Genomic DNA, 26,848 nt, shown 5'->3' on the forward strand with positions numbered 1-26,848 from the left:
CTTCAATTTCATTGTCTGAGGTTGGTTCAGGGAGCAGGCCTCCATTTTATTAAACATGCAATGGAAGTAGTTTTCAGGGAAGCTTGCATTCTTCTTCTTTTTAAGAAAATATATTGATTTTTTACAGAGAGGAAGGGATAGAAATAGAGTTAGAAACATCAATGAGAGAGAATCATCGATCACCTGCCTTCTGCACACCTCCCACTGGGGATGTGCCCACAACCCAGATACAATGCCCTTGACCGGAATCGAACCTGGGACCCTTCAGTCCGTAGGCCAATGCTCTATCCACTGAGCCAAACCAGTTTGGGCCATTCTTTTTTTTTTTCTTTCTTTTTTTTAAATGTATTTAAATAAATGTTTAAAAAGAGATTGGAAGGAGACCCATTAATATTAACTGATTATTTCCAGATGAGATTATGGGGGCTTTTCCTGAATTTTCAAATGCCCCTTCAGAAAAATAACACATTTGGAAATAATTTGTTAATGTGGGAAGTATTCTATCACCCTTAGTGTATTTCACTTTGGTAGTGGTCTGGTGACTAAATTTCTAAATTAATACAAACACGTGTATGCATATTTAGATATAAATATTTATACACATATATGTACATATAGTATATTTCCTAGCATAATATATTAATGTGATAATATTATTGGCAAGTGATCAAAGTTTTTCAGTTTTCAATATTTCTTATTCAGATGAATTTTTAGGCAAAACAAATTCCTTTTGATTAAAGGTCTGAGGCTTTCAATACATTTTCAGGCTATTCTAATGCAGCTACAATAAAATTTTTGGTTAAGCCATCCATTGGTTTAAAAAGAATAACTTTATTTCTATAAAATTATATTCTTAATATATTGGCATAGGATAATTTTTAACTAGGGCACCAGTTTTTGTTGTCAGTTAACGTCGTTGTAACCCTGACAGAGAAGATGTGCTTCTTGGCTTTCATAGAGCAGCTCACGTAACAGTGAAAATCATTTCAGGTCATTAGGAGCATATGATAGTATCTGTTACTAAAGACTTAATAGGAAATTAGGTTGATTGGACTTAATCTCCTCTTTATTCCTCAAGAATTACTGAAAAGCTGTTTCATGGAGTTGTATCCTGCTTTTTGTAGAATGGAAGATGGTCAACAAGTAAAAATGAAGCCCTTCAGCGGCACTGAACTGTATAGATGGTCCACCCATGCACACCTTTAGCCAAAACCGAAGGTGATGTCAGGAGAATGGATTCATAAATATTAGGGTTTTCTCACCTTATGCTGTAAGAGGTAGTGATTATCAGCAACCTCTTACCTTTCTTTTCTGTTTGAATAACATTTTGGCTTTATGTATCTTTGAATTTTTTTAGAGTAGCTGTTTATTAAGAACTAGTATTTTTCAGCACTGGAGAAAACTGATTCTTGCTGTAAACAAATCGGAATTACAACACACATCTGATTAGGAATCTATCATCATGAATTTTTTGTCAATTGTTTCAACATCAACAACATTTTTTTTTTTCTATATGTGGCAGCATGGCCAGATCTCAGCTTTGCCTTTTCTCCATTGATTCTGTTTTATTGATATAATTCTTCCCAGACACTGACATGATTCAGAATGGCAATAACAGTATACAGGATTAAGAACCAGAGCCCTGATAAATTATTAAGCAGAAACTAGCCTTTGGATACATATGTCTTTTAAAAAAAATATATTTTATTGATTTTTCACAGAGAGGAAGGGAGAGGGATAGAGAGCCAGAAACGTTGATGAGAGAGAAACATCGACCAGCTGCCTCCTGCACCCTGCACAAGGGATGTGCCCGCAATCAATGTACATGCCCTTGACCGGAATCGAACCTGGGACCTTTCAGTCCGCAGACCAACACTCTATCCACTGAGCCAAACTGGTTTTGGCCATATGCCTTTCTTTAATAAAATCTCCAACTAATCTACCTACCTTACTAAAAAACTGGCTATTTCGCCTTTCTCTGAGTTTCCTAGCTTCCACCATTATCCTTCATTGCTCTCTTCAGTGGCCTTGCTCTCACCTTCCTCAAAACCCTCCCTGAGAGAGAGCATAACATCCTTCCTTTGCTGTATACTCCTGGAATGAGGCATCTCTTGCTGTTACTGCTGTCTGTTCTGATGGGAAATACTGGTAGAAAGAAGAGGTGACCATTTTAGCAAGAGGGTAACTATCACATTCTTTTAATCATAGAATTTTAACTAAAAATTTCTCATGAATAAGCCAAAGTATGAGTAGATATCTAAATTGTATGCAAACACACATATAATTCACATTCCATCCCGTTTACCCAAAAGTACGTATTTTGTTTCAGGAGTGGCATTGCCCAAGAATGAATGGTTGGGGGGAGGTGGGGGAGTTTAGCTCCATCTGTCTCCATCAGTGCTTCTCCCTACTTCCATGTAGAAAAATTACAGTTCCTTTTATGTATTTTAAAGTTCCTATAAAAATAGATCAAGGCAGGTCTCCTACTTATCTTCTTTCCCATTAGGTTGTTTCCACTAAACTTTACATACAAGTCGTAGTCTGAGTGTTGGAGGAGAAACAGACAGATGTTTACAGTTAAATATGAAGAGTAAAATAGCCTAATTAGTGAAATCTAAGATGTACAGTTCCCCCTACCTTTTATAATCTGTGAAAAATGTCTTATCATCATTGGTATTTTCTTATTAAATTGGCAGCATTTCTCTGTCTCCTTGTAATACATTAAATATTAGTGCATCTTACAATTGATTGTGGCTTAGATTTGATGCATATAGTAGTGGCGTAAAAAGTACTGAGGTAGCTAAAACTGGTTTGGCTCAGGGGATAGAGCGTCTGCCTGCAGACTGAAGGGTCCCAGGTTCGATTCTGGTCAAGGGCTGGTTGCAGGCACATCACCAGTGGGGGATGTGCAGGAGGCAGCTAATCAATGTTTTTCTCTCATCGATGTTTCTAGCTCTCTATCCCTCTCCCTTCCTCTCTGTAAAAAAAAAAAAACACAAAAAAAACCAAAACCACTGAGGTAGCTGAGAGGGAAGTGATAAATTGTACAGTAGTCAAAGAACGCTTCCCAGAAGGCTACCTGAGCTGGGCTTTGAAAAAGGAGTAGCTTTTTCCCAGGGATATAGAAGGGAAAGACTTTCTAAGCCTAGGAAAGAGCAAGGCATAGAGAAGACATGAGGGGAGGCGGTATGTTTGAGGAGTGCAGGTCATTGGGCATGCTGCTGTATGACATTTGGAGTTGTAGGGAAAAGTCAGGGAGAGGTGAAATGACTTGAAAGGATGAGGCAGAGGATGGAGAAATTTGGGGTGTCATTAGGGAGTTTGGCCATCCTTGGGCAGTAGAGAAATGCATTTTGGCAGTTTTATGCAATGGGATTAGCTGGTTTGATTTGTTTAGAAGTAATAATTCGGGAAGTAGTGGGCAGGATAGACTAGAAAGGGAAAACACTAGAAGAAGGAACATGAGTTGAAAAGGCTTTCTGGGTTAGTGCCATGAGCTATCATAAGTGTCCATCAGTAGATGAGTAAATAAAAAGCTGTGGTACATTTACACCATGGAATATATGCAGCAGTAAAAAAGGATATTTTACCATTTGAGGCAGCACAGAGGGACCTGGAGAGTATTATGCTAAGCAAAATAAGTCAGAGAAAGTCAAGTACCACATGATCTCACTCATATGTGAAATCTAAACAAAATAAACTGATGAATCTCAGAGGGAAGGCAGGAGGTGGAGGTGGGTGAATGGGTGGGAAGAAATTAACCAAAGAGATTAACCAAAGTAGGGAGAGGTGGAGAAGCTCTCGGGGTGATTGGGGCCGACAGCCGCAGCTCGAAGCCACTGATGGCGCTAAGTGATCGGAACTGGTGCCAGGTGCTGGCATTGGGTGTGAGTGGAGACTCTGGCGCTGGCTGCTGGTGTGAGAGGTGGCTGCCAGCCCTGATTGCCCCTCAGGAGCAGGGGGAGGTGAAGAAGCCCTGAGGGGCAACTTGGGCTGGCAGCCACAGCTTGCACCCGCTGATGGCACCAAGTAATTGGAACTCGTGCCAGGTGCTGGCAATGGTGTGAGTGGAGACCGGCACTGGCTGCGGATGTGAGAGGTGGCTGCCAGCCCCAATTGCCCCTCAGGAGCAGGGGGAGATGAAGAAGCCCTGATGGGCAACTTGGGCTGGCAGCCATTGCTTGCACCTGCTGAAGGCACTGAGCGATTGGGGCTGGCACCGGGCACCGGCTGCGGGTGCAAACAGCATTTCCAGTGCCACCAGTGGGTGTCAGTGGGACTAGTGTCTGCAGCAGGTGTAAGTGCCAGGTGGGATCCAGTAACCACCAGAGGCTCTCCCTAATGATAGCAACCAGCGTCCTGGTCTGCTGCCCGAACTCACCTGCTCCACCATCCTGCCGTGGCCAACGCCCACCATGTTCTGTGTGCGCTCCCTGGTGGTTAGTGCACATCATAGCGGCTGGTTGTTCAGTTGTTTGGTGGTTCTGCAGTTCGGTCTATTTGCATATTAGGGATATATATATATATATATATATATATATATATATATGCATGACATGTGGGATGAAGGGAGAGGGTAGGCTAGAAGGAGTCAATGAGAGAAAAAGTTCATCTGTATAACTTTTAACAATTAAGATACATTTTTAAAAAGTCAGGAACTGGGTAACAAATAAACATTTAAAAGTAAGTAGCTTATGAGTAGCTATGAGGGAATGAGATCTCTTAGGGTAAAGCTATAGGGTGAGAAAAGAGTGGTGCCAAGTAGGAAATCTTTGGAGAAATCAGGGTTTAAAGATAGACGAATGTGTGGGGTAGAGAGACGAAGGGACTGAGCCGAGCAGGGAGGCTGGAGGTGCTGGAGAGGTCATGAAGCCAGGTGAAGAATGACGAATGTAAGCAGTGACAAGTTCAAGAGATCGCACAAGATAAGGGTGGCCCAAGGAATCTTCCCTTGCTAGAATAGTTTCAGTGGAGCGGGGATTATGGAAGGTTCACTTTTAATATCTGGAGAAGTGCCTGGGAAATGAGAGATTGAGTGGAGACTGTGCACCTTTATGAAGCTGGCTGAGAAGAAGACAGTAGCAAGGAAACAACCCTGCAACAAGGGGAAGGTGTGTGCAGAGGGCAGAGATTGGAGCACATTATAGACCCCCAAGAAAGAGCTATGGAAGAGAATGAGGTTACAATGCTGATAACTGCTAAGCCAGTGGTTGGCAAACTCATTAGTCAATAGAGCCAAATATCAACAGTACAACGATTGAAATTTCTTTTGAGAGCCAATTTTTTTTAAACTTCTAACGCCACTTCTTCCAAGTAGATTCTCCCAGGCCATGGTATTTTGTGGAAGAGCCACACTTAAGGGACCAAAGAGCCACATGTGGCTCACGAGCCGCAGGTTGCCGACCACTGGCCTAAGGGAATATCACAGAGGAGTGAGCTTTGAATAGAAGGCAACCCATCTTCCTTTAAGACTGGAGGGAAGCCGAAACCGGTTTGGCTTAGTGGATAGAGCATCAGCCTGCGGACTGAAAGGTCCCAGGTTCGATTCTAGTCAAGGGCATGTACCTTGGTTGCAGGCAGGGGGGTGTGCAAGAGGCAGCTGATCGATGTTTCTTTCCCATCGATGTTTCTAACTCTCTATCCCTCTTTCCATCTCTCTTCCTCTCGGTAAAAAAAAAAAAAAAAAGACTGGAGGGGAGCAAGAATACCACCCATCATGCCTCTCAGACAAATGTCTTAGTTCTTGAAGGTGTCAGGATATAAGTAGGGTAAGGAAGGAGCAAGGGCAGTGGCTGAGGTGGAGAGTGCTGTGAATTTCATGTGTGCTTCCCGTTCCCAACAGCTCCTCCTCCTTCCCAGGCAGCACCTGCAGGGCCGTGGGAGGGGAGAACGGTGTGGACTTGCTGCCTCCACACAGGCTCTGGCTCGCGCTCCTGGGTCACCATGGGGCTGCTGAATGTGAAATGTAAAGGAGGTACTTTTCCTTCTTAGAGAAGCTCACAGCAAAACTGAAAAGCGGAGGAGAGATAAAATGAACAACCTGATTGAGGAACTGTCTGCGATGATTCCCCAGTGCAAGCCCTTGGCACGGAAGCTGGACAAGCTGACCGTTTTAAGAATGGCCGTTCAGCACTTGAAGTCTCTGAAAGGTGAGTTAGAACGTTGCCTCCACACCTGGCTTTGGGACATCCTCCCTGTCACGGAGGTCTCTGCTGGGTCTGGCTTCTTGCTATTGGCTGTTGAGATGCTATGCAAAGGTATCGTTCAGCTTTGGAGACATTAATCTGATGCTTGACCATGTACTGTATGTGGAGACGATGCTAATTTGGGTGTCAGGAAACTTGGTCCTGCTAAAGGCATTATCTTCAGCTATGTGTGTGACTTTGAAAATTCTTTACATTTCTACTTGTTTTCCTATGTATGTAATGCAAAGATAGCAATGCCTGCCCTAGGTGCCTCTCCGTATTTTAAAAGTTCTGAAATGTATTATTATAGTTTTAAATTATTGGCAGATTTCCATTCTTCGAAAAGAAAATCTTCTTAAATTCAGCCAATTTCTCTTAAAACTTCAGATTTATAACCAGTAGTACCTTAAAATGCATTACACCTTCTTCTCCTAAGGGGTCCTTACTGGTATTAGACATCGGATGAAGGCGATCCTTAGCTATTGCTTCTTGGGTTTACAAGGTCATTTCTGACCCAAGCAGCTCCCCAACTTGACCTTGAATTTTAAATTGAAGTGTTTGTGTGTGTGTGCACACGCGTATGTGGTCAAAATCACATCGAGTTTGAGAGTAACCCCAGGCCAACTTGGGGGAGGGGCAGTATGATGGAAATGAGTTTTAGATACGGGAATGTTAACGACACAAATTGATTTTGAGAGGACGTAGAAGAGGAGTGAGCTACAGGCCACAGAGGAGACTCTGGAAGTTCCCATTTGTCAGATCTAAAAGATTATGGTGACATTTGGTTCTTTTTTGAGCCAAGAAACAAAACAAAACAAAACAAAAAAAAACAATCAAAAACAAAACATCTCCCCAAAAAATTGTAGAAAGGGAATAAGCAAAGGATGACCAAGGTTCTTAATTAGATCTTTGTCCTCCTACATTGCATTCCAGGAATAGGAAAATCTGTTTAGAGGGATTTGGCCAAGAGTCTTAGGGGAAAACAGTGTTAACCTAGACTTCCAGTGAAAACTGGAGCCCAGAGAGGATCTTACTTCATAATAAACAAAAAAAACCTGGCAAATCCATTCTCATTGACTGAGGTAGGGAGGGCGAGCATATACAAATTAGGAAGTAAGATTACAGACAACTATTAATGGCCTGTTTAATAGTAACTTGTGCAGGTTGTAAAAATAGATACTTTAAATCATCTTCCTTAAATCTCCACATATGGTAGAAAAATGGTACATGCACCCCCCTCACCCCCCCTCCCCGCCCAGGACTCTGTGCAGATCTGGAGGGGAGGCCTGGGGGACGAGGAAGCGCAGCCCTTGGTCCTGTCAGTGCCACACAGAGCAGCTCAAGTGCTGGGATATGCCTGGCGGGCTTCCTGTTGGGAGCATGACTGGCAGGCTTATTTTCACAAGTCTGTTGTGAAATGACATACGTAAGATTCTCTTTTACCTACTATTAGGTCTTGTGTAAATTGCATGCAATATTTCCCTTAAATCTTTTAGCAACGAACGTTTGCAGGCTCAACTGAGGTCATTTGGTTGCAAACCTAAAATTTCCCAACAATTTTCACATTTGCAATGTCCCGAGGGAGGAGGACCTCAGGGAGAAGCCATGAGTCAGTTAATTCAACCAGCTGATTACTGACGAGGCTCCTGTTCTGTGCTGGGGATAGGAAGTTGACTGAGGTAAGATCTCCGTGCTTGAAGGGTTGTTCATGGCTGGTGGAGGGACTTGGACCTGTGAAGAGATCAGTAAAATCTGATGGCATAAATGTTTCAGTGGAGGAATGAGTGAGAGGAGAGTAGGCAGGAGAAGTTGTCTACACTGAGAGAGGATTCTGGAACAGAGCATAGATTTCACCAGTGGCCCTTCGGAGCCAAAGTGAGGATGTCTCGAGTGAGCCACAGCGAGAGGACTAAGAGCAGGTGTCTGCATTCCAGCACACTTACCAGAGTGAGTGCACCCCAACTCACCCCGACCAGAGACACTGGTTCATCAGAGGCTGGTGTGGATCATCTTATTTTGGTTTGTACATAATCACCTTAAAGAAAGAAGGATGGTGAAATGTAAATGTGTGTGTGTGTGTGTGTGTGTGTGTGTGTGTGTATATATATATATATATATATATATATATATATATTTTTTTTTTTTTTTTTTTACTACACTCTACATACAGCAATACTTCTCAAACGATCTGGGTGAAGGCCACGTGTTCCCCACCCCCATCCCTTGTAAAATATAACACAGCTGGTTATTGGGAAAATGTTCATGGGCTGGGGTGCCATGAACATTATCTCTGTAATGGCGTCTAAATGCTTATTCTTAATTTCTGTACTCGTCTCACCACAGTTGACCGATGACATTGGTCTCTAGGCCACACCTGGAGTAGCCCTGCTTGCAGCCTATGCTCTTGGAGAACCTGTGGACATTCCGTGGGTGTGGTCTTAATACCTGGGCCGGTAGTGCATGCCTGTGGGTCCTGGAGGCAAACCTCCAGGGTTCAAATCCTGGCTCCCTGACTTAATAGCTATGTGACTTACCTTTCTAATCCTCAACTTCCATAACTGTAAAACAGGGATAATGCATTTGTCTCATAGGATTGTTGAGTAAAGAATAACGCATATATATAGTGAGCACAGTGTCTACTAACAGTGGAAGTGGTGGTAAGAGGAGGAGAAGAAATAGTTGGTATTTTGATCATTTTCCTATATAATAAAGAGCTAATATGCTAATTAGACCAAACAGCAGAACTACCATCTGAATGACCTGGACAAAGCCACGGCTGTGAGGGTGGAGCCCCTTGCACGAATTTTGTGCATCGAGTCTCTAGTTGTCATTATGATGATCATTCTCGTTTTAATGATCATTATTATTTTTGTCATGTTGACTTTTTTTTTTTTAACATGATGAACATTGTAACAAAAGTAAGTGATTTGTTTCCTCGTTAGTTTTTGATATCAGAAATTGATCATATTTGTTACCTGCCCATGTTTGGCAGGTGTACAGCATATTACAGCATGCGTTTTATTAACTCGCCTCACCCTGGTTCCAGCTCTGCTCTGACTCCCTCTGTTTCTCCTTAGCTCGTACTCACTCACTAGTTCACTCACCTAGCCAGGGCTCGCCCCTTCCTGGTGGTTTACACCATCAGAGTTTCCCTGGCACACGTCTGCTTCGGGCCAGGCCTGGAAATGTCACTGCCTTGCTCAGGTTGATTTATGGCTGAATCGTAGCATAGCACTCAGAGTCTGAACCTTTTAGCCCTTTCTCAGTGCTCTGCTCTCTGGCTGCTGTGCAGTAGTAACAAAAAAATCACTTACTGAATTCTTTGAGGCCTACCTAGAAGGAATATTCCAGAAGAAAAGGTTTTCTTTTGCTTATGCCAGATTCTCAGGGGTGCTACCAGTCTGAGAGAACTTTACCAAGTCATAATATGAGGTGTTTTTTATTTTCTGCCTTTGTTTTCTTTCCACCACTTAGGTAATTGGTAAGTTTGGACTGTAAATCCATTCAAGAGTTAATTTATGGCTAAAATTTCTCTTGCAAAAGCAACTTCCCTTGCAGTCCTCAGAAGGAGGGGTTTGGAGGTAAGGAGGTTGGGAAGTATAAAGGAGAGAGCATTGATTTACCTGGGAATCACCCTCGCTCAGAGTTATCTGGGGACAGCACACCTTGCCTTTGTGGGCTGTCTCTTGCGCCCCCTTGTGGCCATGAAGGGCTTTCCTGTGTCAGTGTAGGATGTCCTCAAGTATTCCTGTTTTGAGCTGATAATTCCTCATTAGCTCTTCAGTTGCTTTAGAGAATTTCATTATAATACAATAAGCTCTGTGCTAAGGATGTAAAAGGAATTATTTTACTTATATTAGCAGAAATTTGTTATATATGTATATTACTGTATAATAACAGAAGTCATCATGTGATCTTTAAAGGGTCATATGCAAAATCCTATGAATCTATGACATTTGTTTAGAATTCCAGAATCACCCCATTCAAGATAGTTCATATGAGATTAGTTTTAAGCTAAGATATAAAAATAACTAGATTTTTGAATATTGTTACCTATTATAATGTTAAAGATGATGTATTACTTGACTTTTCTTTTACATGATGCTCTTACTATCTGCACATTTGAATCTATAAAGGAATAGTAGTTCCAAGAATTAACATTCTAAATGCAGGAATTTTTAATCTAGTAATAAAGAAAGAGAATGATAACAGAAGAGGTCTCAGGATGCGCTGAAAGAGAAAGTTCTCACCAGTGACAACCATCGCCAATGTTCATTGAGTACCTACTACATACCTAACCCAACCCTACTATATTTTTAGTAACTTTTTGACTACTTATTTTTAGGTATGACAAATTCTTATGCAGGAGATATTTACCGACCTTCATTTATTCAGGATAATGAGCTCAGACACCTAGTCCTTAAGGTAAGTCAAGAAATACATTTGCCTAAGTTGTATTTGCCCTTTCCTTTCTATTTAAATGGGAGGCAGGTTTTCTCTAGTTTGCTTTCTGTTGCAAACATACAGGACTCTACATTACACCAAACTTCCTTTAGTATAAAATTTAACTTACACAAATAACCGTGTCTTATTGGTTTGGGCTAGTGAAAGTAGAGAGGGAAGCGAGGCGCTTCCTAAAATATGAAGCAAGGCTTGTCTTTTTTTTAATATATATATTTTTTATTGATTTTTTACAGAGAGGAAGAGAGAGGGATAGAGAGTTAGAAACTCTCAGGATCTATTCCTCACCGGTACCTCCTACAGAGCCGTCTGTCTTGTATGCTATTCCTTCAGGATCCTGTTCTCTGCCCATTAGCTAGCCACTGCTAACTAACTGAGCTGTTAGGCCATGCTTTTTCGGATGGGTTTTTTGGCATGGGTTTTCGGATCCACCGGTCTATTCACCGGTTTATTGGACATGGAAAACATGACTACGTCCTTGGCTCATCCTGTCCCCAGGGCTAAGTGTCTTGATCTTGTGCTGTGACTACTAGGCTTTAACCTGTAGTTTGATGAAACAAAAAGACTCATGTCCCTCTTTTTGAACTGCTGAATTTAAATATAATATTCCTTATAGGAATAAAATGAATTTTTTACAGACAACAAAAGTATTTTTAAAGACAGTGAAATATATAATACGCTTTGGAAGCTTTCTCACCAATTTTTGTGTTTTTTTTTTTTTTTTTTTTTTTACATATTTTAATGATTTTTTTTTACCCCCCTCCCTTCCTCCCCCATATCCCCTCCCTCCCCATAGTTTTATGTCCATTGGTTGTACTTATATGCATGTATACAAGTCCTTCGGTTGATCTATTATCTCCCCCAGATCCTCCTCCCCTCCCCGCTGTAATTTGACAATCTGCTTGTTGCTTTACTGTCTCTATATCTATCTTTTGGTTCATCAGTTTATAATGCTCTTTATTATCCACAATGAGTGAGGTCATGTGGTGTTTCTCTTTCATTGATTGGCTTATTTCACTCAGCATGATGTTCTCCAATTCCATCCAGGTTGCTGCAAATGATGAGAATTCCTTCTTCTTTATGGCAGCATAGTATTCCATTGTGTAGATGTACCATAGTTTTTGGATTCAATCATCTGCTGACGGGCACCTAGGCTGTTTCCAAATTCTGGCTATTGTAGATTGTGCTGCTATGAACATAGGGGTGCATATATCCTTTCTGATTGGTGTTTCTAGTTTCTTGGGATATATTCCTAGGAGTGGGATTACTGGGTCAAATGGGAGTTCCATTTTCAGTTTTTTGAGGAAACTCCACACTGTTCTCCACAGTGGTTGCACCAGTCTGCATTCCCACCAGCAGTGCACGAGGGTTCCTTTTTCTCTGCAACCTCGCCAACACTTGTCGTTTGTCGATTTGTTGATGTTGGCCATTCTGACAGGTGTGAGATGGTACTGCATTGTTGTTTTGATTTGCATCTCTCGTATAATTAGTGACTTTGAGCATGTTTTCATGTGCCTTTTGGCCTTCCTTCTGTCTTCTTTTGAAAATATTCTATTTAGGTCCCTTGCCCATTTCTTAATTGGATCATTCATCTTCCTTTTATTTAGTTGTATCAGCTGTCTGTAGATGTTAGAGATTAAACCTTTATCAGTGGTGTTATTTGCAAATATGTTCTCCCACACCGTGGGCTTTCTTGTTGTTTTGTTGATGGTTTCTTTTGCTGTAAAAAAGCTTTTTATTTTGATGTAGTCCCATTTGTTTATTTTCTTTTTAGCTTCCATTGCCCTAGGGGCAGTATCAGTGAAGAAGTTCTTTTGGCATATGTCTGAGATTTTGCTGCCTGAGGATGCTTCTAGTATTTTTATGGTTTCCCGTCTGATGTTTAAGTCCTGTATCCATTTTGAGTTTATTTTTGTGAATGGTGTAAGTTGGTGATCTAGTTTCATTCTTTTGCATGTGTCTACCCAATTTCCCCATGTGTTTTTTTTTTAAGCCATAACTTAATATAACCCCCGGAACACATCTGCCTAATTCACGCCATGTTTGTTTCCAGTTGGTAAACATTTGTTTAAGAAATGTCAGGTGGGAGTGCTAGACTCACTCTCTGTCCACACATATCCATTTCCAAGACTGCTTCACAGGGGATTTACTGGGTATAGCTTATGGAAGTTGCCATCTATTAGAATTTTTAAAACTTAGTTTTGGCCAAAACTGGTTTGGCTCGGTGGATAGAGCGTTGGCCTGCAGACTGAAAGGTCCCAGGTTCGATTCCAGTCAAGGGCATGTTCCCTGGTTGCGGGCTCATCCCCGGTAAGGGGTTGTGCAGGAGGCAGCTGATCGATGATTCTCTCTCATCGATGTTTCTAACTCTCTATCCCTCTCTCTTCCTCTCTGTAAAAAATCAATAAAATATATTTAAAAAACAAACAACTTAGTTTTGATTGATAGCTTATCATTATTCAAGATGTATAAATAGTAAAATATTTCCATGCCTTCCTCGTTCCAGTCTGCACATCTTTCCACCTCCACACATCCACAGGCAGCTGTTACTGATTGGTATCTCTACAGAGTTTCTGTTTGCAGTAGTGTGGAATTTGGGATAGGTAATTTTTACATTATGAAATTTTTAACTAAATATTCCCTGAACTTCTCATGTAGAAAAAAAACATTAATTTAGACAGGGGTCCAAGGTGATATTTCTTTATAATTTGTATATATCTTAAGAAAATTTCTTAAAATTAATTTTACTACATTTATGCCCACTCTGTTGGTTTTATTGCTACAGCAGTTTCCTCAGAAAGGATGTGTGTGAGAAATACAAATGATATTTTAAAAATTGACTTTTATATTTTTTTATCCTAGACTGCAGAAGGCTTCCTGTTTGTGGTTGGTTGTGAAAGAGGAAAAATTCTCTTCGTTTCTAAGTCAGTCTCCAAAATACTTAATTATGATCAGGTATGCAAAAAAGGATATTTCCCACACTATGTTTAGTTTTTTTAAATAAACGGATTTCAGATCTCTTTTTCTGAATTCTTTTTTCCTTTGGGCTGTGGGTGAGGTTCTGCTGAGTTAGTACTTGCTCCAGGAGAGATGCACAGATGGGTGGAGTGAATATGGATTGTCATTTCTGACAAGTGGTCACTTCCTGACCTTTAGCAACTTATTTTGTTTTCCTGAGCCTCAGCTTCCTCTTCCATAAAAAGTGGAAATGATGACTATACCTGTCTCTCAGGATGTAAAGGCTGTCATATTTGGGTGTCTGAAAAACATTAGTCACCCTTCTCTGCTTCCTCCGAGAACCAAATTATTTGCTACTACCGGGTCTAGTAATAATTAATGTCGTTTTTAAACATTCATTTAAAATCTTGCTTGGCGTTGACTTGTATTGACATAATCTTCAAACACGTGGTATCTACAGAACGTGTGAAGTGCAATTAACAAGTTTTGCTTGAAAAAGTTTGTGTTTGGTTTGGTTTTTGTTGCAAAACTAGGGCTAAGAAGATGGCGGATGAAGAGCATATTCGGCACTGCATGCTTTACGAGTTCCAATTAGGAAGAAAAGCAAGTGAGGCTGCAAAAAACATCTGTAGTGCTCTTGGTCAAGATGCAGTTAGCGCCAGAAAATGCCAGCGTTGGTTTGAGAAATTTCGCGAGGGAAATTTTTCGTTAGATGACAAGAGTGGTCGAGGCCGTGTGTCCAATTTTGATCAAGAAGCTCTTCAAGCTCTTTTGGTGCAAAATCCTCAAATTACCCAACAAGAGCTTGCGACAACTTTAAATTGTTCACAAAAAATAATTTCCAATCAATTGCGTGCACTTGGCAAAGTCCAAAAGTTTGGAAAATGGGTTCCTCATGAGTTGACCGACAACAACCGTAATCAAAGAGTCACAATTTGCAGTTCGCTCCTCTCTCGTCAAAACCGTTTGCCGTTTTGAGAGCAAATTGTTACCGGAGATGAAGAATGGGTGCTGTATGTTAATTTGAAAAGGCGGCCTCAATGGTTGGACAAAAATGAGGCTCCGCAGCCCACGCCAAAACCTGACTTGCATGCGAAAAAAGTGATGTCGTGTGTTTGGTGGAATTTTAAAGGAATTCTTCATTATGAACTTTTACCATCTAACCAAACCATTACAAGTGCAGTGCATAGTGCCCAATTGGAAAGGTTAGCCCAAGCTTTAAGAGAAAAAGAACCCGCGCTGATTAATCAGAAGGGCGTAATTCTTCACCATGATAACGCACGACTGCATACTGCAAGAATCACTGCTGAAAAACTGCGCCAGTTGGAATGGGAAGTTCTCCCTCAACCTGCATATTCTCCTGATATTGCCCCTTCCGATTACCATTTGTTTCGTTCTTTGCAAAACTTTCTTCTTGGAAAAAAATTTAATAATGAAGAATGCCTCAAAAATGCATTGACCGAATTTTTTGCATCAAAATCACAAGAATTTTACATCAGAGGGATTAAAATGCTTCCTGAGCATTGGGCACAAGTAGTAGAAAACAACGGCAACTATATTGTTGATTAAATTTTGTTGTATTGTTTAAATAAATTCGATTTAAAAAAGTATTAGAAAACGACATTAATTATTACTAGACCTAATAATTTCCATAACCGCTTTTGATCTCAGTTCTGGCAATCAACTCTGAAATGCATTTTCTGCTTAACTAGCTGTGTAACTCCTTTATGTCCCCATCGCTGAAAACCATTTATCTTAAACTAATTATCCAAAAAGGACAGCACTGAAAATAATCCAACAGAGTGAATAAACTAGCACCTGTGGTCTCCTTTTAGAAATCACATGACCCAAAGATTTCGTCTTAATAACTCCCATTAATGTCAGCCTGTCTTCCCCCAAAACTTGGAAATTTGAAGAGATAAGGCATACATAGATAATGAGCTCAGCAACGAAGATATTATGAGTCTGCACTCAGGAGGAATGAGGACCAAGTGAATCATGCAGCTGGTTATAGCTGGGGACACAGAAGCAGGGCAGTGCCTGACAATTCTGACTTCTCATTGGAAATAGAGAACATCACACATGCTAGGATAATCAATAATGCAAGGGGCACTGAAGGTCCAAATAGGGACATAGAGTCCAACCCCACAGGGCACTCACTTTGCATTTCAGAGACTATTCAAGAGACTCAGCATCTGCTTAGGAGGACTTTGGGATCCCCATAGTGCAGGGTCTAGTCCATCTTTTCAGATTCAGAAACCTGATTTGCTCTAAAGCAGAGTTCTGGGCATAGACTTATATTACCCAGTGACACAATAGACTATGTGTAAATCAGATTGCTAGCTTTTTAAAATATGATGTGTCAACTGTCAAGCAAACCAGGCTGTTTGTATTGCCTGGTCCATTGTGTTCTGTCTTTTATAGGAATGTGTACTTGGGAAGTAAAGGTCAGGGAGGGTTTCTCATGCAAAGTAGGATGTCTACTGTGCTTTAGGATGTGCAGAGAGGCGAGGAAGAGATTTTAGGTCGAGAGAGGGAATCTAGGGAATCAAAGGCAATTGGCTGATGGGCCAGGGAATGGAGTTTGTCGAGATGGAGTAATGAATTCCAGGTGATGAGACCATGGGGCAGAGACCCAGACCTGGGAATGCTCTGCATAATGGGAGAAGTGGAATGGGAAGTGGGAGGTGTCCCGGGTTGGGTTTTGTCTTTTGATAGTATGGTAATTTTTTTAACCGTGTGGTAAATCTAAGCTACACCATAGATTCACATTTTGTGACTTCCATATGATATTATAATATACTTGCTTTACTTTTACCAAGGGTAAAGTTTATAATTTTTTTTTTATTGATTTCAGAGAGGAAAGGAGAGGGAGAGAGAGATAGAAACGTCAATGATGAGAGAAAATCATTGATGGGCTGCCTCTTGCCCACCCCCTACTGGGGATTGAGCCCGCGCAACCTGAGCATGTGCCTTTGACAGGAATCAAACCCAGGACCCTCTATCCGCTGAGCCAAACCAGCTAGGGTGCCAAGGGTAACGTTTAAAATAAATCATAATATGACTTATAAGTAACATATATGAATGGGGGATGTTACCAGGAGTTAATAAGAGTAAACAGTACCAGTGGCGAGGTGTTGGTGTTTATCCAGTTATGGCTGGCTGTGCATGTATTTCTTTTTCTATCTAGAGGTATGACCCTGCTTTTAACACTGTTGCTATCATACAGGATGGTAGGTGCATCTTTGAAATTAACTAAAAACAACTTTAACAAAAGAAAGCATTATGTCTAAGAAGAAAGATAGGAAAATTATGGTACTGATTTTAAATGAATGTCTGCTTTATGTATAGGCCAGTTTGACTGGACAGAGCTTATTTGACTTCTTACATCCAAAAGATGTTGCCAAAGTAAAGGAACAGCTGTCTTCTGACATTTCACCAAGAGAGAAGTTAATAGATGCCAAAAGTAAGTGCTCATCTCAGTGTGCTTACCATTTCATGTAAATATACTTAGTACTTAAAAGTACAGCTATATAGTGTTCTTGAAAAGTTAGAACTTTTAAAAACAATATAATTATATAGGCAATTCCTATATTCATATAAAAATAAATATTCATATGAAGATGCCTTGAGGAAAATGTGGTTGCTTCATGTTCATTCTTTTTGTATGCTAATAGAATCTTGACAAGAAATGAAGTTTTCACTATTCAGCTATTGCTGAGAGAGAATTATTCTCTTATATGGGTTAGGTCTATTCATTGTGAAACACCATGTATAATATTGCTTGGGAGTTGAAGGTATTCTTTATTTTCTCTGAAAATACTTAACCTTCTCTGAAAATGCTTAGTGCCAAGTAATCATTTATAATATAAAATAATGATGCCTTTGCCACTGATTATTATAATTGATGTGTTTGTTTTTTTAATTTCATTTCAATTAAAATGATTTTTATGTTCCACCCCTTGGGGGGGGGATAAAAATAAGTTGAAAGATTGTAAGTTATCAAAAATATGATTGCCTGACAAGTACATTTTTGGTATGTTTTACTTCCTTACTAACAGTGATACTGTTTTAAATGACCATTTCTCTTTTCTATATATAAAAAAATGTCACGGATGATCAGAAAAGTGTTAGAGATAAATTTCAAAATTGATTAAAAGTATTCCTTTCTACCTATTCTTGTGCCTCTCCCTCCTGCTCCTGTGCCAGCGGGTTTGCAGGTTCACAGTAATTTCCATAGCAGACGGACTCGCGTGTGCTCTGGCTCCAGACGGTCCTTTTTCTGTCGGATAAAGAGCTGTAAAGTCTCAGTCAAAGAAGAGCACGATGGCTCGCCAGACGCAACGAAGAAAGGTATGGCTGTGAAGTGTCAGCTGATACAAGACGTGGGTGTGACGTTCATGTCCTAATTATTTAATGTTCAGAAAAAATAAGGCTTAGGCAAATGACTTAGGCCCAAAACACCTTAGGAAACAGCTTTTAAATTTATTAAGTAATTACATATTTTCTTTATGGCCCAAGATTTTAATGGTGCTGTTGAAATTACAGTTTGGGGGCTGTCAAATGGGAAGAGCTGGAAATAAAACGTTTGTTATGAATTTCTGTTGCTACTTTTAAAATATAAAAGTTAGGTCTTAAAAACAGCAACACTGCAATATTACAAGAGCCTGATTTGATTAATTAAGATGTTCCAGGTATCGTTTTAATTTTTATGACATGTGGTTCTTGATTTTATATTTCTATTTCTGTTTTCTTGTGATTTTTGAAATAGATTGGTCTTGCAGGTCTTTACATTTTGAATTAACATTGATGTATTTTACTTGCTACATTTCAGGGACTACAAAGTGTCTCATGATGTTTTTATTTATTTTTTTAAATATATTTTATTGATTTTTTACAGAGAGGAAGAGAGAGGGCTAGAGAGTTAGAAACATTGATGAGAGAGAATCATCGATCAGCTGCCTCTTGCACACCCCCCACTGGAGACGTGCCCGCAGCCAAGGTACATGCCCTTGACCGGAATCGAACCCGGGACCTTTCAGTCTGCAGGCTGACGCTCTATCCACTGAGCCAAACCGGTTTCGGCTCATGATGTTTTTGCCTAAGAACGTATTAACCTATCAGATACAGAATTTCCTATGCAAATTTTAACATGAGATTTGATTTGACATATTTTAAAAGGATATTTATATAGGGCTGCAAGATTCAGTTTATTTACAAGTTTTGGTCAGAGTTGCTTTTGGCAACCACCTAAGATGATAATGTATTAAGCCCCTTACTCTGTGCCAGATACTGTGCTAAGTGTTTTCATCCCCATGAAAACACTGTTCTCACCTCTGTTTTAGAATCAAGTGAAATAGGCAAATTCACTCTCAAACCTCAACCCCTTACTCTGATGCTGTACTATAAAGAAACAAGGGCTGTGTGAATCAGCAGTCCTAAGGGTGGGACTGTTTGTAAACCATCAGTTATTTCCCTCGTGCCCTTGGCTCCGAGCTAGCTGTCTAAAGCACATGTGTCAAACACAAGGCCCGCGGGCCAAATCCGTCCCGCCAGGCCTTGCAATGTGGCCCGCACCACGCTGTCATCACTGCACTCCGCTGCGTTTCCATCACAATGACAGTTTATGACTGTTCAGTAAACCATTCGGCCCGCGATTTAGGCTGGATTTTAGATTTTGGCCCCTTCTCTGATTGAGTTCGACACCCCTAGTCTAAAGTCTCAGGGTTGAACTCACAGTGGACCTGTGGTGAAAAGGCTGTGAGATCCAGCTGACTGGGTTCAAATGTTTGCCCTACCAGATGCCAGTTGTATGACTATGAACAAGTTTCTTAAAACATCTGAGGCTCAGTTTCCCTATCGGTAAAACAAGGATATTCACCGGGATGTCTGGCTTTGCAGAGTGGCTAAATGCATAGATTCTGGAGCCAAACCTTTCAGATTTGAATCCTGACCTGTGATCAACTACATGAGTTAAGATAAATGATTAAATCCTTCTGGGTCTCTGCTCAACTGTAAAATGAGAATAATGACAGAACCTCCCTCACAGAGTTGTTATCAGGATTAAAGGAGTTAATACGTGTTAATGTAAGCCATCACGAATACTATTAGCAGCAATACACCTAAACTTAGGACGGTGCAGAGCAGAGATGGTCAGTACCGTTATTGTCATCATTTCAGGGTTCCTACTCCATCTTCCTCAGATTAGCCTCATGGCCAGATCATATGGAAATACTCTCCAAGGGCAGGAATGTTTCTTCTGTGTGGATGGTCCAAGGAGTCATACTCCATGTAGACCCTGGACTGAAGTACATTTTACCCTCAGGATTTAACTAGAGACGAACTAATGCCCTGGGTAGTAAATACAACCACAACTGAATCACCTAATCCACACGGCGGTCTCTGTGAGAGAGAAACATGTCGACCAATGCAGCTACCTTCACGTGATTGACATCTGTGTGGTGTTTGATGCAGGTTATACAGTGAATGGGGACGAAAATGATCAAGTCTTTTAAGTGTTTTCAAGATCGCAGATTAATTTGTCTTTGCTTCTGGAAGAGAGGAGTTTCCTCGTGGACTTACTTAGTGCTAGTATTTTCGTCATCTGCGTGCATGACTAGTGCTCAGGGTCACCATTTTACTTCTGTAAAATGTGATTTCATCCAACGACCGGTGCCCTACCATCTTACCCTTTGCTTCCTAAACCTCACAACCTCACAGGTTTGATCTCAACCTTTCTCTTTGTTTTGAGAACCGTTGCTTTACATTTGTCTCTCCAGTCTGAGTCTCTGAGAGCACAGGAGAAGGAAAGGGCGAGAAAGGGGAAGAAGGGATGGATGCTCTGGGCAGCAGTGCCCAAAACTGCGGTGTGATTTCTCCCCACTGGGGTTTTTCACAGCTTCCTTCGCCATCTCGGTTCTAAAAAGTTCCCTATCTATTGGCTGTTCTTAAGGAAAAGTGGTAGTAGTGATAAGCCTGAGATCGTTACCTGACACAGTAGTTTCTCATTGGTCTCTCAGCAACTATTTAGTCCCTATTTAGGCACCATACCAAGTGCAAAGGCTACACTGGGAATAGGTAGATAAAGGTATTGCTGTAGCGAACCTCAGAGGGACAGGAGGCAGCCATTGGACGAGTGAATTAATAAATACCTCAGGTAGCAGAAAGTAAAATGACGCCAATAAAATAGGATAATGAGGGCAAGGACTAGGAAGAAGTAGTACTTTAGAGCAGCGGTCACCAACCTTTTGGATCTCGCAGACCACCAGTGGCCCACAGACCCCCGGTTGGCGATCACTGCTTTAGAGTACTCAGAGATTCTCTCTCTGTGTGACATTTGATCTGAGACCTGGATGATGATGAGGAGTCAGTATGGGAAGAAATTCCTGACCAAAGGACAAGGGTAAAGACCTTGAGGTAGGAAATCTTCATATTTTGGGGGGTCTCAACAAAGATCAGGGTGACTAGACCTTAGATGCCAAAGAGAGTGTTTGGCAGGGAGGCAGCCGGGACCAGATTTGGAGGCTCACATGGGCTGGGGCAGTGTTGTGCAGGTTACTGAGGAGTAACCAGCTTTCTGAGTGCAGCTCTGATAAGAACGTTGGTTGATATTTTCCAGTGCAGGAATAAGTAAGGTGAAAGTGAAATCATGAAGACACGTTGTTGGGATTTCACTCATTTTTCAATGATAGGCGACTTTGCTGAAAATGATAATAGGTTTTTAAATACAGGAATATTATTTATTCAGTATTTTTGTATTATTCCATGTACACTTTTAAGCTTAATCCAATGTTAACGTTTTGTCACTTGTATAGGTCTAGACAGTCAGGAAAAAAACAACAATTCAAGTCCTGATTTATAGCTTTGCCAATTTCTATGGTGTAAATAGTCACATGTTGGCTAATTTCAAGACACTTATATGAGATCGTTGAACACAGGGTAGAGGAGGAATGGTATCATATTAAAAAAGAATTACTATAATTTTAAAAAATTGTATTTATTAAGAACATACTATGGCCCAAACACTATTCTGTATGCTGGGGCTAGAACATGGAACAAAACAAAATCCTTGCTGATGGTGATAAGTACTATAAAAAAAAAGAAAGAAAAAAAAGAAAGAAAGAAAAGAAAATAGAATATTAAGAAGTAAAGTTAAAACCAAACCTTCAAATCACATGGTTTTAAAAAATAATAAAGCATACCATCAACAAAATGAAGACAGCCTGAATGAGAGATAAGATATTTGCAAGTGACATATAGCTGATAAGAGGTTAGTATGCAAGGAACTCATATAAGTCAATAGCCAAACCGCCCTCCCTCCAAAAAGAAAAACAAAACAAAACAAAACTCCAAAGAATCAATTAAATCAATTAAACAAAGGGTAGAGGACCTAAATAGACATTTCTCCAACGAGGACATACAGCTGTCCACTAGACTTATAAAAAGATGCTCATAATCACAACCATCAGGGAAATGCAAATCAAAACCACAATGAGATATAACCTGACACCTATCAGAATAACTATCATCAATAAATCAACAAATAAGTGTTGGTGAGAATGTGGAGAAAGGGGAATTCTCATGAACTGTTGTAAATTGGTGCAGCCAGTATGAAAAACAATATGGAGATTCCTCAAAAACTTTAAAATAGAACTGCCATACTTCTGGGTATTTATCCAGAGAAAACAAAAAACAATCAGAGATATATGAAGCCCTATTTTCAGTAGTCAAGATATGGAAGCAACCTAGGTTTTTGTTGATAGACAATTGGATAAAGAAGATAGTATATGTGTATACAATGGAATATTGCTCAGCAGTAAAACAGAATGAAGTCTTGCCGTTTGTGACAACATGGATGAACTTAGGGGGTATTAATGCTAAGTGAAATAAGTCATACGAAAACAGTATTATTTTACTTTTATGTGAAATCTAAAAAAAATAAATAAAAGAACAAACAAAACAGACAGACTCATACAGAGAACAAACCGATAGTTGTCAGATGGGGGTTGAAGAGGTACACACTTCCACTTATAAAATAAGCCACAAGCATGTAATGTACAGAACAGGGAACATAGTCAATAATATTGTAAAAACTATACACTCTCAGTTACTAGACTTATCATGGTGATCACTATGTTGCACACCTGAAACTAATAATATTGTATGACAACTATACTTTTATAAAATTTTTAAAAGCATAATTAAATTGCTTTATTAAATATGTACAATTTTTGAAGAAAAAAGTTTTATAAATTTTAATATAATTTGTTCTTAAGACAAATTCTTATTTTTTATCCTTTTCTCATATTTTTAATTTTAGTTTTGTTTAAGAATATACATATCAGTACAAAAGTGGATGTATATCATTTATACATGTAAAGGTTGCCTACATTGTTTATAGCATGCTAAATAAGAAATATTTGAAGGCCATTGCTTTAGAAATTAGAGAAATAACAGACGAGTCTCGGCAGTGCTCTCTGGGAACAAATCTGCACTTTATCTACCCCTAGCCGGATAGAGAGGAAGAATGCTTTGTGTTGTATTAGGTCTAGTGAGAGCTGAGTGACCATTGCCTTCACTGCGGTAGATTATGAAGAACCAAAGTACACACCCAAGGTATGCCTCCTTTTGGAGTTCCTATTAATATTAGAGGGGGGTGAAGACATGTAGACCAGCTGGGAGAACCTCAAGATTCATTTCAAGAGATGTGTCCCCAATAAGTCAGACCCTAAGGAATGAACAGTGGACACATTTAAGTTTTAAGAGGGCAGCTTGATGACACGCTTGCCCACCACAATGAAAGTTGAATCCTGAGTTGAGAAGATCGAGCCTGCCAAGCCATAGCTTCCAGAAGTTTACCAGGCTCAAATCTTCAAGACAATGCCAGCAGCAGCCCCAGGCCATCCTACTGGAAGGAATGGAGAATGCAAGTAGATCAGGACCATGACAGCGCAGGCAACATCTCTTTTCCGGGGAAACTTCCCTGACACCCTCTCCTTTCTGGTTGGCTTGAGTCCCAGGTACCCACTTTTGGTATCTATTCATAAAACTGAGCACTATTATATTTGCTGCCGTTTGCGAATTGTATTGATACTATATTCTTTTATATTTGCCTCTCACACTAGAAAGAGATTCGTCTCTCTGTGCTTCCTCACTCGTAGATTTTCACACATTTACTGATGACATAAGTGACCATTCTTCAGTCCTTTGTTCCTGATTTGAGGACCACATAATTGACTCAGAGCCCAAAGAATAGTTAAGAATCCAGTGAATTACGTAATCTACATTGTAATGTTTTTGTTTCACCCAAGAAGCAATTGGAACAAGCTTTAAAAGTTTTTACCCTAAGAAGTATTTATAAATGCTATGGACTGAATCCTGTCCCTTAAAATTCATTGTTGAACCTCTCACCCCATGTGATGGTATTTTGGAGGTGGAATCTTTGGGAGATAATTAGGTTTAGGTGAAGTCCTGAGAGTGGGGTCCTCATGATTCAATTAGTGCCCTTATAAGAAGGGACACCCGAGAGTTTACAGTCTGTGAGCACAAAGCTAGATGGTAGCCGTCTATGAACCCTCACCAGAACTCAGCTTTGCTCCCACCCTGATCTCAGAATTCTAGCCTCTATAATTGTGAGGAAAGAAATATCTCTTGGTTAAGCCACCCAATCTGTGATTTGTTTGTCATGGGAGCCGAGGTTAAAACAGCAAACAGCTTGAACCATTTTCTTATCACTAGAGGCCCGATGCACGAAATTCACGCAAGGGACCCGGCCCGTGCACTGGCAACTTGCCCCAGCCCTTGTAGCCCCGGCTTCCCTTGGAAGGTTGTCCGGAAGGACGTCCCAAAGGTCGTTTGGCTGTCTGGTCTAATTAGCATATCATGCTTTTATTATTATAGATAGTTCTCAGAAGTAAAACTGAAAAGGCTCTGAAGTGGGAGCCAAAGGAATTGGGGGCTTATGGGAAATAAATGTGTTTATTCAATGGGCACTTTACAGTTTGGCTTGAAATATGGAGCTACAAGTCACAAATTGGTGGTAGAACTCTACCTTGACTTGCTCTTTCTTTGTGTCACTTTAGATTTTTCATTTCTTTTCTTTGTGAAATTTTAGGACCGCATATGACTGAATACTAGGTGTACTGGTTAATAACACAGATTTTTTCCCCCCAATAGATGGGAGTTACACATATGTTAATATATATGCGATTTTATATGTATGTTATTTTGTATTGACAACAAGCTTCAAAACTTCATTTGTCAAATTTGCTGAAGGTGTTAACATCATAGATATTTTTACACTTAAAAATGTCGAATTTTGTGCCCAAAAAAAGAGCATTAGTGGGAAGTTATAATTTATTACTTTATTTTGAAGAAAAGTGCTGCTGAATACTTTGGGAAGCTTATGGTGAACAGGTTCCATCTCAAGATTCTTGTGAACGCTAGTTTAAATGCTTTAAAAGTGATGATTTTGATATGAAAGACCAAGAATGTCCAGGTCAACTGAAAATGTTTGAAGACCAACAATTACAAACATTATTGGATGAAGATGTGTGTCAAACTCAAAACAACTTTCAGAAAGATTTAATGTTGTTCAGCATTTTTCTGATAGTTTACAAGCAATGGGAAAGATTTTAAAGGAAGGGAAATGGGTTCCACATCAATTGAATGAAAGACAAATGAAAAACTGAAGTCATCAGTAAAATGTTGCTTCACAGCACGAAAGAAAGTCTTTTTGCATCAAATTGTGACTGGCGATGAAAAGTGGATTTATTTTGAGAACCCCAAATGCACAAAATCATGGATTAACACAGGTCAACCATGAACATCGACTGCAAGGCCAAAATGTTTTGGAAAGAAGACAATGCTCTGCATTTGGTGGAATCAGGAAGGTGTGGTGTATTATGAGCTTCTAAAACCAGATAAAATCATTAATACTGATCACTACCAACAACAAATAATCAATTTGAACCACACTTTGTTTGTGAAACAATCAGAATGGCCAGAAGACATGGCAAATAATTTTGCTTCATGATAATGCACCATCACACACTTCAAACCAGTTAAAGACACATTAAAAGATCTTGCGTGGAAAGTATTAACCCACCCGCTGTGTTCACCAGACCTTGCTCCTTCAGATTACCACTTGTTCCAATGCATGGCACATGCACCTTCTGAGCAGCACTTCAAAACGTATTAAGAAGTGGAAAATTGGGTCTCTGAATGGTTTGTCTCAAAACAAGAAAAGTTCTATTGGGATGGTATCCACAAATTACCTGAAACATAGGGAAATGTGTAGCTAGCGATGGACATTACTTTGAACAAAACACTTTTGATGTTTGATGTTTTTCTTGAAATGATTGTGTTTTCTTTGATTACAAAATCTGCCATTATTAACCGGTCCTAGCTTGGTGGATTTTTCTTAGCTATGGGAGCCCAACTTAGTTGCTGATGATAATCTTGGACATATAATACTTTCTAAGTGTGGTCTTTTAACCTTTTGCAAAGATACAAAAAGGAAAGTGACACATCCTTTAGACAGCTACGTGATTCTGTCATAGTATTTTGAAGCAGTGTTGTAAATATTGAATCTTAAGCAAAAACACGTGTATAGTCATAGGTTAAAAAAACGTAAACATCATTCCTGAAGAATGTAATAATCAAGCTTTGGTTCTTCCATGTGGTTTCTAAAAGGATTTTTTAAAAAAGAATATATTATTAGAAGCTTGAGATTTATAGGAGAGACAGGGAAAAATTCTTTCCTTTAAAATAAATATTGATAATCTTATTGGAAAAAAAATACAGATATTTTAGGAACATTTGACAAATGGTCAATAAAAGCTGATTCACAGTTGAATTCTGTGATGCACTGAAGGAAATGACATATTTTTAAGTCCCTCCAATGTTCTAGGTTCTCATCCAAGCTCTGCCTCACACCAGCCATGTTGGTGGCCGGGTTTTAGGATCGAATTTAGGGCCAGGGCTCTGAATTCATTGGGGTTTTAATGTCAGATCTGCGCCACCTGAGGCAGGCTCCTCTCAATCTGTGCTAATGGGGTGATGGGCTGCACTGTTTCCCCATAACTCGCATGTTGCAGGGGAAGTCCTAGCTCCCAGTGTGAGGGGACTTGGAGGAGAGAGGGCCTCAACAAAGGTAATGAGGGGTAAGTGAGGTCCTGAGTGTATGGACCTGATCCCGTAGGACTGGTGTTTCCTAATAAGAGGGAGTGACGCCTGGAATGCAC

The 26,848-nt window shown here is 40.0% G+C and overlaps 1 protein-coding gene across 5 annotated transcripts in view; it reads left to right on the top strand.

The window, feature by feature from the left end:
* The window catches only part of ARNTL2 (aryl hydrocarbon receptor nuclear translocator like 2), a 69,915-nt gene that overhangs the window by 25,841 nt on the left and 17,226 nt on the right, over positions 1 to 26,848 (top strand). For 4 of the 5 annotated variants that reach the window (XM_045587875.1, XM_036459172.2, XM_036459173.2 and 1 more), the window contains 5 exons: positions 5,992 to 6,149; positions 10,531 to 10,610; positions 13,509 to 13,601; positions 16,956 to 17,070; positions 17,814 to 17,957. In XM_045587875.1, the coding sequence (XP_045443831.1) occupies positions 5,992 to 6,149; positions 10,531 to 10,610; positions 13,509 to 13,601; positions 16,956 to 17,070; positions 17,814 to 17,957 (590 nt within the window). Of the gene's footprint in view, positions 1 to 1,124; positions 1,166 to 5,991; positions 6,150 to 10,530; positions 10,611 to 13,508; positions 13,602 to 16,955; positions 17,071 to 17,813; positions 17,958 to 26,848 lie in introns of all 5 variants that reach the window. The other variant, XM_045587877.1, reaches the window with a different exon arrangement.

Source organism: Pipistrellus kuhlii, unplaced genomic scaffold (assembly GCF_014108245.1).
Source record: "Pipistrellus kuhlii isolate mPipKuh1 unplaced genomic scaffold, mPipKuh1.p scaffold_m20_p_3, whole genome shotgun sequence".
Taxonomy (NCBI): Eukaryota; Metazoa; Chordata; class Mammalia; order Chiroptera; family Vespertilionidae; genus Pipistrellus; species Pipistrellus kuhlii.